The sequence below is a fragment of the Diceros bicornis genome, chromosome 11, assembly GCF_020826845.1.
Source record: "Diceros bicornis minor isolate mBicDic1 chromosome 11, mDicBic1.mat.cur, whole genome shotgun sequence".
Lineage (NCBI taxonomy): Eukaryota > Metazoa > Chordata > Mammalia > Perissodactyla > Rhinocerotidae > Diceros > Diceros bicornis.
In genome coordinates this window covers 56,773,470-56,786,015 of record NC_080750.1, presented here as the reverse complement: position 1 = coordinate 56,786,015, position 12,546 = coordinate 56,773,470, and the positions used below count along the sequence as shown (strand labels likewise).

The 12,546-nt window shown below is 34.9% G+C and overlaps 1 protein-coding gene across 1 annotated transcript in view; it reads left to right on the top strand.

Moving 5' to 3' along the window:
- Nucleotides 1-12,546, top strand: part of AADAT (aminoadipate aminotransferase) — a 28,715-nt gene that overhangs the window by 12,927 nt on the left and 3,242 nt on the right. Inside the window, exons 5-11 of the mRNA XM_058550352.1 lie at nucleotides 3,566-3,775; nucleotides 5,702-5,767; nucleotides 7,130-7,212; nucleotides 7,683-7,779; nucleotides 9,021-9,082; nucleotides 9,349-9,413; nucleotides 11,351-11,457. Coding sequence (XP_058406335.1) covers nucleotides 3,566-3,775; nucleotides 5,702-5,767; nucleotides 7,130-7,212; nucleotides 7,683-7,779; nucleotides 9,021-9,082; nucleotides 9,349-9,413; nucleotides 11,351-11,457 — 690 coding nt within the window. The remainder of the gene's footprint in view (nucleotides 1-3,565; nucleotides 3,776-5,701; nucleotides 5,768-7,129; nucleotides 7,213-7,682; nucleotides 7,780-9,020; nucleotides 9,083-9,348; nucleotides 9,414-11,350; nucleotides 11,458-12,546) is intronic.

The following is a 12,546-nucleotide window of genomic DNA, read 5'->3' as shown; positions in this document are numbered from 1 at the left end:
GAATTAGAACAAAAGGGTAGAAACTACAGGGAAGCAATTTCAACTCAGTATGAGGACTTTCTAACCATCAGCCTTACCTGACTCCCTAAGGAGGTAGAGCATTGCCCATCATTGCAGGTGCTCAAAGTTACTCTCAATTGCCACCAACCACAAATGTTGTGAAAGTAATTCTAGCTTAGAGTAGAAGAATTGAATCAGATGATCTCTATTGATTCTAACTTCATGGATCCTCTTTTTTTTTTTCAAATTTAATATTATCTTGGTAAGAATCAACATATAAAGCAATTAGCTAGTCTTAATGAAAGGTATATTTTCTCAACACTCCTAAATAGGGATAAAATTGATATTATAGAAATTGCTTTTTCCAATGAAAAATCTGAAAAGGAAATTAAGAAAACAATTCCATTTATAATAGCATCCAAAAGAATAAAATACTAGGAATAAATCTAACACAGGAGGTGAAAGACTTATATACTAAAAGCTACAAAACATTGCTGAAATAAATTAAAGAAGATCCAAACAAATGGAATGATATCACCTATTCATGGACTGGAAAACAATACTGTTAATATGTCAATACTATCAGAGCAGTTTACAGATTCAACACAAAATTCCAATAGCTTTTTTGCAGAAATAGAAAAGCCAGTCTTCAAATCCATATCGGATTGGAAGGGGCCCAAATAGCCAAAACAATCTTGCAAAAGAAGAATAAAGTTGGAGGACTCCCACTTCCCAATTTCAAAACCAACTTCAAAGCTACAGTATTCAAAACAGTGTGGTACTGGCATAAGGATAGACATATGGACTAACGGAATAGAATTGAGAGTTGGAAATAAACACATGCATCTGTGGCCAACTGACTTGAAGAAGGGTACCAAAACCATTCAATAGGGAAAGCATAATAGACTCTTCAACAAACAGTGCTAGGACAATTGGATTTCCACATGCAAAAGAAAGAAATTAGACCCTTACCTCACATCATATAAAAAGTTAACTCAAAATGGATCAAAGACCTAAATGTAAGAGCTAAAACTAGAAACTCTTAAAAGAAAACATAAAGGCAAATCTTCATGACCTTGGATTTGGCACTAAATTCTTAGATATGACACCAAAAACACAAGCAATAACAACAAAAAAAATAGGTAAATTGGACTTCATCAAAAATTAAAAACTAGTGCATCAAGGGACATTATGAAGAAAGTGAAAAGACAACCTACAAAATGGGAGAAAATATTTCCAAATCATATGTCCAATAAGGGCTTAATATCCATAATATATAAAGACCTCCTACAACTCAACAACAAAAAGACAAACAACCTAATTAAAAAATAGACAAAGGACTTGAATAGACATTTCTCCAAAAAACATATACAAATGGCCAATAAGCACACGAAAAGATGCTCAACATCATTCATCATAACAGAATTGCAAATTAAAAAAGTGGTGTGATACTACTTCACACCTATTAGGATGGCTATTATACAAAAATGTAAAATAGCAAGTATTGGTGAATATGTGGAGAAATTGGAACCCTTGAAATGTAAAATGGCACACGTACTGTGGAAAACAGTTTGTCAGTTCCCCAAAAAATTAAACATAGAATTACCATGTGACTCATCAATTCCACTCCTAGGCTATAGCCAAAAAGAACTGAAAACTGGAGCTCAAACAGATACTTGTACGCAAATGTTCATTGCAGCATTATTCACAATGGCCAAAAGATGGAAGCAACCCAAGTGTACATTAACGGGTGAATGGATTAAAAAAATGTGGTGTTTACATACAATAGAATATTATTCAGCCATTAGAAAGAGACAAAGTTATAATATATGCTATAACATGGATGAACCTTGAAAACAGGCCAACTCAAAAAATCCAATCACAAAAGGACAAATATTTTATTAATCCACTTATATGAAATATTTAGAATAGGCAAATCCATAGACACAGAAAGTATATTAGAGGTTAGGGCCTGGGGGTAGAGGGGAATGGGGAGTTACCGCTTAATGAGTACAGAGTTTCTGTTTGGGGTGATGAAGAAGTTTTGGAAATCGATAGCAATGAATACACACATTGTAAATGTAATTAATGCCACTGAATTGTACACTTAAAAATGGCTAAAATGGCAAATTATTTTTAGATATCTATTTACCACAGTAAAAAAACTAAAGTAAAATAATTGCTTTTTCTTAATGATTGGATAGTAATTATTAACTATTTTCCTAAACTCCTAAGACTTAAGATTACATAATGCCTATAAATATAAAACCAGAGTCTACATAAACAGCATGCATGCACACACTCACAAATGTTTTCACATCCGCAAACAGAAACCGTGTGCCAAACTATGAGGAAATATGCTAATAAGCAATATGTCTATTTCATGGGCCAATATTGATTTGTTTAGTTAATGATAGATGAGCTTTTTAAGTTTAAGAACTTTTAAATATGTAGGGTCTGGATTATTCCCACTTAGTGCGTAAGTCTACATTTGACTGCTAAAAATTAGAGTGTTTGCTTATCCTTTGAAATTTTTTTCTGAGGACCTCACTCAATTATTGTTATTTCTTAAGTTCCAATTTTTTTTTCTTTATGTTCATCCATGAATGAGATTCCACAAGATTTTTATAAAACTATGTCTATAAGCAAGGCCACTACTTGTTGGTTCAGCCTTAGCAATTGGTAAAATATTGAAATACTTCCTCATGGCTTGGTGAGCTGCTGCCCTGATCCTCCTCAGTGCCCCATCACCACCCTGGCTTCCTCATCCTCTCTCTTAGGACCACCCTGAACCTCCCGTGAAACAGAGTTAATACCATATCATGGCAGGGGCCCTCCAGGCCTCCATTCCAGCCTGCTGCCGTATCTGATGTGTCCATGCTATGCCTCTTGTTAAATATTTTGAATATCACCTCTGCTTGCAACTGTTTTATGTATTAGCATAACACATGCTTTATATGATTGATTTACTTTGTCAAAAAACATTCATTAATAAACACCTACTTTATGAACCAGTTCTAATTATAATTTTAAAGATAATTTAGTCAGAAGAGGCTAGGTCATGCTGTATAACGAATGACCCCACTATCTCAGTGGCTTACAACTACAAAGACCTATTTCTCTCTCTATGTCATCTTCATCCCAAGTCCCAAGTTGCCAGAAGCAGCCTCTAGCTGAAACATTGCCAGTCTTAAAGCAGAGGCAAAAGAAAAATAGAGAAAACAAGTGGGATTTTAAAGCCATTTGGAAGGAACACGCACCACTTCTGCTCACAATTTATTGGCCAGAGCAACACACGTGGCCAAGCCTGACATACATGAGTACAGAAGTATAATCCTTCCTCTGGGAATTGACGGGATATTTTTGAACAGTAATGGAATCTACCCCAGGGCACGATAGAATTAGAATATACAACCTCAACCCTCTGGAGCACAGAGCTGAGTGCAGGTTTATATGTTTAAGGGTATAAATGATAAGATTCTCAGTTAGTATAAGAACCAACGGCACTTATATTTTGCAATCATGTCTGAACTTTGGGCTTTTTTTTTTTCTGTGTGCTCCACAGCTGAAACCACTGGGCTGCAACATTATTAACGTTCCCAGTGATGAATATGGGATTATTCCAGACTGCCTTAGAGAAATACTTTCCAAATGGAAACCAGAAGATTCAAAGGACCCCAAGAAAAACACCCCCAAATTTCTTTATACTGTCCCCAATGGCAATAACCCTACTGGAAACTCATTAACAACTAACCGCAAAAAGGAAATCTATGAGGTATTTTAAAAAAATGTGTTACATGGCTATATTCTTGTTTCTCTTTGACTTTTTAGAAGAGTACTGTGCAAGTTCCCTTTCTTATTAGCCTCTTGCTTTCAAGGAAGATAATTTTTAATAAAAGGAAGTTGTCTATGCCAAGGGTCTTAATTTAAACATAAGAAATTACTACATCCTTTGTTAACTATGAGATTTTTCTTTCCCTTTAATTGATATTTTCAAGAAAATATCATTCTTGGCCTGATGTTAAATTTTATGAGGTTATTTAATATTTGACCCAAAGTTTGGTTTTTAATTATTTTATAGTTGTATTTTCAATTTGTCTCTTTTCTTTCTTACTCCTTGTCATTTCAGGTTACAAAGAAATTCTTTAAAAATAAGAGGCATGTTCCTTTTGTAAAGTCTCTTGTAGGTACCTGACTACGATGCCTAAGCTTTCCATCACAAACATTTTTTAAAAGTATCAAACACATATTGAGCTATACAGAAATCTTTGAAAAATAAGAGAAATGTGCCTTTTTGTAAAGTCCATTTTATGTACCTGTGTTCCCTAGCCTTTCACTAAAAATAGCTTTTTAAAATAAGTACCAAACTCATGTTAATCCACATAGAATTTAATCACGTGCAATGGAATCATAAGAAATAGTTCAAATAGTTCCTGAATATGTGTATATATATGTATTGAAAACACTGTCTTAATCTTATTTTTCACACACGCCTAGGCTCTGCCCTGAGTTCTCTTCTTATTTATACACTCCCCCTAGGCAGCCTCATCCAGTTCTATGGCTGTAAATTCCACTCGATAATGGAAATGCCTCTCCCCTGAACTCCAGACTTCTATATCCAACTTCTCTGTCCAACTTCTGTATCCAACATCCAACATAAATGTCTAATAGGCATTTCAAACATAACGTGGCCAAATAGAACTCTTGATTTTTATCCAGCCACATCCCAAACCTCCAATCCACAACCCCTCACATTCTCCATCTCCATAAATACTGCCACTATGAACAATTACATTTATTCCTCTCTTTCCCTTCTCTCCTCCCCCCAACACCCTACATCCCATGTATTCCGTGAACTCTACCAACAAATTTATCCAAATCCATCCGTTTCTCTCCACTATCATTACTATCACCATCTTCTCAGACACCCCCTTCCCTCCCTGGTCTGCTACAACTACGGTTTCCTCACTGGACCCCTCCTGCCCTGTACTCTTGATCTCTAACCATTCATTCGTCACACAGCAGCCACACATGTCCTTCTCCTGCTGAAATGTAAATGTAAAGCCAGTCTCATGGTCCTCCTATTTATAATCCTCCAGTGGCTTCCCCTTTGCAGTTAAAATAAAATCCAAATTCCTTTATCTGCCTTGCAAAGCTATGTGACCTGGTCATCTATCATCTCTTATCATCCTTCTTGCTGCAGCCCCACTGGCCTTCTTTTTAGCCCTTAAACATGCCAAGTTTTTTTCTCACCCAACGGCCTTTGCTCTTGCTTATCCCTCAATCTAGAATCATCTTCCCTGATATTTGCATGACTGGCTCCTTCTTGTCATTCTGAGCTCTCATGTTATCTTGTCAGGAAGGGCTTCCCAGTGATAGAAACTGAAATAGCTACCCTGTCACTCTCTCTCTCTCAAACATCACCCTGTTTAATGTTCTGCCTAGCCCTTAGAATCCCCTCATCTAATATTTCTGTTCATTATCCATTGGTTTATGCATGTTCTGTCTTTCCCACTAGAATGTAAGTTCCATGAGGACAAGAGCCTTAGTGCCTTGTTTTTCTCTTTGTCTTCATTGTCTAGACAATAGAACTTCAAGTCAATAGCTTCTTGAATGAATGAGTACAAGGAATTATGATTCCAAATGATTTTAATTTTATATAGTGCTCAAGAAATAAATATACTACTTTAACTTTTTTTAGCTCGCTAGAAAATATGATTTCCTCATAATAGAAGATGATCCTTATTATTTTATCCAGTTCAACAAGGTAAGTGACGATGTGAACGTATTTCACAGTTAGAAGATAAATTATTGTAAGGAATTGTATTGCATTTGATTTTAGTCTGGCTGTTATTCCACTTTTACACTGAAATTAAGTAAATTATTGTTAATTTGCTACCACTTCACTTTTAGTCTTTCAGTTTTATCTTGGAATTAGTACTTTTCATTTCTGATATTACTGCTTTTTCCAGAAATTATTTACCTTTAATATAGTAGTTGACTCTCTGTACCATGCATTTGTGCAAACAGAGTGAGTCAGGGTTAATGGTCTTCTTCAACTCCAAATCCTGGTTCATAGCTCCTTAAACATCATACCAGAGATGCGAAATGGGTTTCGTCTTGGGTGTCAACTTCAGTTTCTTGGTAGTGGCTTCCTGGAATGATGTCTGAGAAGGATTTGGAAGCATTGTTCAAGCTGAAAGAGAAAGACAGCTGTGCTCAATTAGTGATATCCATTATGGATATAGGACAAGGTGTTACCGGCAGCATGCCACCTATTTGCCACCCCTGTCTTTTAGGTCCTGGATCTTACCTGCAGAATAATGGGTTTTTATTTTATTCCTTCTCATTATACATGTACACCACTTTTCATGATCACTGTCTCCTAATAGACAGTAGTAGTGGTACAGACTCCCACTGCCTGATTCCTCAAAATCAAACCCTATCTTTATTTGCTCTCAGGGCTGCAAAGAATGTGTATTTGGATTTGGTTCCCCCTTTAAATCCATTGGAAAGAAACACAAACTTTTGATTTTTCTATATAGTTTGGCCAAGTATCATGTCTGCCTACTGACCCCCACCCTCAGCATGACCACGGCCCCCTTTTCTTGTATGCATCTATTTTTGAAGTCCGTATTGAAGTCAATATTTCACATCAACTAAATTTCTCATCTTCATTCTCATCCTTTTTTTTTATCTTTCTAGTTGTTCTAAGGATCAGTATTCTCTCTCTAAACAATCCTGAATGCCACTGGGCCTCTTTGTTTTGATCTTATCCAAATTAGTTTTTCTTGAATCCGTCCTCTAAATCTATCTGTTAATCCTGGATTTCAACACTTGGGGCAAGGAAGGCCTATTTGAGGTTTCCCTAAATTCATAATAATGGCGTCTTGAGCAAATGAGTAAACCCTTGTGTGTGTTTTTGGCAGACAAGGCATGAAGACAGGCAGATACTAATAAAAGAGCATGCATCTCTGTTTCTTACTCCATTTTAAAGAGTTAAGATCAAGGTAACAGTTGGGTGTGCTACTGTGATTCGAATCCATGCCCTCTCTATTCTCTACACGAAGTGATTATACAGTCACTAACAGAGTTCTCAAAGCAACAGTATTTTTTTTTCCATTTCAAGTCCTGGACACCAACTTTTCTTTCCATGGACGTTGATGGGCGTGTCATCAGAGCTGACTCTTTTTCAAAAGTCCTTTCCTCTGGGTAAGGCCCTGTGTCTCTAACTTAGACTAGATCTAAAAGAGATAGAGACTGTACCTCAGTATCTTTTAGTCCAAACAATTCTTCTCATTTAAGATGCTTGTATTCCACTTACCTTAAAACACCAGTTTAATTGTTAATATGAATATAGGCCTTTTCTCTCTATTCGTCTCCAGTAGTCAAAAGAACTTGGCCGTTAATCTCAAGTTGTAGATGGACAGGTCGGGTTTTTGGTTTTATATATGAAAGAGCCCATTTAGAAATACTTGGTAAGACTTGCGTTACATTTTAAATGTACACTTAAATTTAAATTTGTATTTTAAACAAGAAGTAGTTAGTTTTATTAGAATGTTTTAATTGTCTAGGCCCATTTGCCCCCAGGCCCCAACTCTCTTCCTAATGAAATCAGTAAAGTGACTTGTATTAATTGTTAACACAGCATTGGTGTTGTTCCTTTTCTCTTTTTTGTGTAGGTTGAGAGTAGGGTTTATAACTGGTCCAAAACCCTTGATAGAGAGAATTGTGTTACACACACAAGTTTCATCATTGCACTGTGGCACTTTTGCACAGGTAAGGACAATTTAAGAAATAAGAATTTTTTTTTTAATCAAGTAAGATAGAAAATAGATGTTGGCAAGTAAGATCAAGTTAAGGTGGCAGGGAGGGAAATCATTGATATCGAATCTCTAGTTCCAATATGGACTGAATTATAAAACCAGACACTGAAGATGTTTACTCTAAAAGACAAATGAGAATTGAATTAACCTGGTGTTATTCTGTGGCATACACCAAACTCCTTGAGTGTCAGGCTACCTTATTCATCTTGTGTCCACAGCATCTAGCCCAGGAACTCCATAAAAACTATTGAACTGAGCAGAATGGAACTGGACTTGGTGAAGCCATATGACTTGAGCTTCATTGTCTTGGAATCTACAATGAGAACAAGAATTACAAACCTGTCTAGTGACTCACTGTTTGCTTTCATTGCACATGTGCTAACCTTTCCTAAAGACACTAGGTGGAATGTATTTTAATTAAAGTAAAATTAATTCTGGAGAATGTATAAATTTCCTCACAAGCTTTGAGAAATTAATGGATCCATCCCAAATGCAATCTTGAGAATCAAGACAGAATTGCTACCTAACAACTTAAAATGCATAGAAATGTTTATTTAGACTAGCACATTTGTTAGATATTGTACATTCCATTAAGAGTAGGTATCCCCATGTTTTATCAAGTTGAGGACTTTTTCCATATTTTTATATGTGTTATCAACAAAACTTCACTATCCATTTATAACATTTAGAACTTCCATTTTAGATAGAATAATCTCCAAATATATTATATAACTTTATATATCTACCATATATTTTTTATATTTAGAGAGGCAGTACAATATGGTAATTAATGGCATGGATCTGGAGCTAGACAGTCTGACTTGAATCAAGGCTCTGTGACTAGTTGTGTGACCTTGAGAAAGTTAACTTAACCCTTGTACCTCAGTTTCCTCATGAGTAAAATAGAAATAATAACCTGCCTAATAAGGTTATTATGAAGATTAAATTAGCTAAAATATATTAACATATTACAAAAGTTTCTGGCACATAGCAAGTACTATGTAAATATTTTTTCTTTTTATTGTTATTAATTAATGTTTATTATAAATCACTGACTATATAAAGCTTGTTTCAGCTTGTTATATTTCCTTATGGTGGTTTACACATAATCAAGAGTGATTTGCTTTTACGTTTGGCAAAAAACACATTTTAGAGGATGAACCATGACATCTATTATTGTCCTTTCTCTTTTAGCTTTTGATATTACAGCTTCTACACCAATGGGGAGAAGAGGGCTTCCTGGCTCATGTAGAGAGGTATTGTATTTTAGGTTCCATATTTTACATACAAGTAGACTTTGCTTTACTAATTTTCATTTTTGAATTGTTCCACAATAAAGGAAAAAAGACAATGGTAAAAAGTCTACCATCAGACAGCTCGAATAAATATGCTCTATTCCCTTATCAAGCATTCAACATTTGAGTCAAGATAGAAAACAGATTTTTAACAACTGGACTCCAGAGCCTTTTAGTTTCTGCAATAAATGAATAAACACATGCTTTTTGTTGTTTTTTTCTTCTAGGGTTACTGAGTTCTATAGGAAGCAGAAGGATGCGGTGTTGGCAGCTGCAGACAAGTGGTTAAGTGGTGAGTGGAACGTACACCCTGTCCGGTGATGAGCAGTAGCAGCTGTATGAGTGGGTGATAGACACTGCATAGGATTGTTAATAATCCCAGGGGAAAGAAACAAGGGTCTAGGAGTATTCTTGTCAAGAAAATGTTACCCTATAAATCATCTCAGAAGTAACAGTCTGCAAACCCTTGCACAATTGTACCCATCTCTACTTTACTGTGTGCTGCAAAGAATTTGTGGTTAAAAAAAAAAGAAAAATTAGTCTAAAAATCAACCAGCAATAACTTCCTTAAAGCTAAATAACATCTATACCCAAAAGGTTTTACAGTTATTTCAAAATTTTGCTCCAAATAAAAGAGGAATTGTCAAACAACATACTCCTTTTCTAACCAGGCTGTATAAAGACAAATAGTGCAATCTAAGGCGGATTTCTCACTACAGATTATTTGCCTTCTAATCATTAACCTCATTTATGTGTCTAATATTATCTATTGCTAATTTGCTTGCAGGATCATTTAGATTTAATTTTTCTATTAAGGGAGAAAGTCCAAATGGATTACATGGCTTTAATTATATCATTAAAAGTTCCTTTGGTATGAATGATAGTAAACAAAAAATATCAGTTCCTTATTTCTGTCATATCTTGTTCCCTATAAAATCTTGGTAAAAACAAAATATCATCTTTTTTATAAGAGTACTATTCTACTACTTTGTATAGTGGAGTTGAAGAAAAGGTTTTAATCAAGAGTACATTTTTTTTAAAAAGATAATTAAAATCAAAACAATTATCCTTCCTTCTTGATTTCTCTATCCTAATACTCAATGAAATATAAAGCCTACAAGCACACCTGGAGCTCTTGAATTTTAAGTACTTCTTTTCATAATTAATTACATCTTGATAAAAACTCTAATCCATTGGACTTCTAAAGTATTACATAAATCATGGGATTTATTGAAACACTGGAAGAATCTAGAAAGAGTTGAAGAATCCTCTTCTAAAATTGAAAGCCATATTTGTCTTAAGTCTGATTCTAACTAAGGGAGGTAGACATAGGCACTCGATCGATTTCTTGCACTTCCCTAAGACTGAAATTGTAAATATACACACGTCTCCCTCCCTCCCTCGTACCCTCTCACTCACTCACTTTTTGAAATAAAACTCAGAACATCAACTTTCAGGACTCTTAAAATTATATCTATAGATATAGATATATATCTATATATATAAATATATATATAAATATATATATAAATAAATATATATTATATATAATTTTATAGATATATAAATATATCTATATTTATATAGATAAATAAATATATAAATATTTATATATATATAAATATATATTTAATTTTAATTAAATATATAAATTTTAAATAAAATATATAAATATAATTTTATAGATATATTATATCTATATCTATATAGATATAGATAGATATAATATAAAATTATATCTATATATAGATATAATTTTAGAGTATATAGATAGCAGTAGCAGATATATATAGATATAATTTTAAGAGTATATAGATATAGATATATAGATCTATAGTTTTTTTTTTTTTTTGGTGAGGAAGATTAGCCCTGAGCTAACATCTGTTGCCAATCTTCCACTTTTTTGCTGAGGAAGATTGGCCCTGGGCTAACATCCGTGCCCATCTTCCTCCATTTTTTATATATGGAACGCCCACCACAGCATGGCTTGATGAGCGGTGCGTATGTCCACGCCTGGGATCCGAACCTGCGAATCCTGGGCCACTGAAGTGGAGCACGTGAACTTAACCACTACGCCACTGGGCTGGCCCCTTAAGGTTATATTTTTTAAAAATGGTATCACTGAAGGAACTTTTTTGGAACTACTAGTTTACAGTTACTGCAATTATGTCATTAAGCATTAATCAAAAATTCCTTTGGGAGATATTTATTCTCTTCTTTTGTTCGTAGGTTTGGCAGAATGGCATGTTCCTACTGCTGGAATGTTTTTATGGGTTAAAGTCAAGGGCATTAATGATGTAAAACATCTGATGGAAGAAAAAGCCCTTAAGAAAGAGGTAAAACAGGAGGAAAAGTTATACTTTTTCTTTAAAGTAATTTCTTAAATAAAAATGGCAAGAGATGTTTATCATTGCCCACCACCCCAACTCATGTTTTAATATCAGATATGTTATCTCATTAAAATCACGATCGATTTTGGGGTTACGTAATTATTCTTCTGGTCTAAATTAATGGAAATTGAGTCATTCATCTCAGCTACTGATGGGCTTAGTGGCTAAGAGCACAGTGTCTGCACCATACTCCTTGGATTTGAATCCCAGCTCCACCCCTTACTGGATGTGTGGCTTTGAGTAAGTTACCCTCGCTGTTTTGTTTTGTTTTTTGTGAGGAAGATTGACCCTGGGCTAACATCCGTGCCCACCTTCCTCTCCTTTACATGTGGGACTCCTGCCACAGTATGGCTTGATAAGTGGTGCGTGGGTCCACGCCTGGGATCCAAACCCGCGAACCCTGGGCTGCTGAAGTGGAGGGCGCAAACCAAACCACTACACCACTGGGCCGGCCTCACCCAGGCTGAATTTTCTCTGTAAAATAGAGATAAGAATCCCTCCCTTATAGGGTTGCTATGATGAGTTATTATGCAATTGCTTAATAGTATAAAGCACTTAGACTAACACCTGGCACATAGTAAATGCTCACTAAATATTGGCCATTAGTATTTAAAATAGAAGGATTTTTTTTCCTGATTATGAAAGTAAAGAATACTTGTGGTAGCAAAATTGGAAAATGCATAAAAGTATAATGAATATTTTTTAAATAGCCCATAATTTCACCACCCAGATTGTGTGACGATTTGTGGTATATTTTCTTGAAGAGCTTGTATATACCTGGTATTTTTGCTGTGCAATTATTTTGCATGGTTAAAATGGCACAGAAATTTTGTATCCTGCTTTTTTCACTTAAAATTAGCCCAAGAGGATTTCTTCTAGGGTATTTTTTTCCTTTTGTACTTATATCATAAGTCTACCTAGATTTCTTTCAGGGGCATTGATTAAGCTGAGAAATCTAAAGATTTTTTTGTGTAGCTTTCCAATTTACCAAATAAATTATCCTTTCTCTATTGATTAATACCTTTATCATGTCTG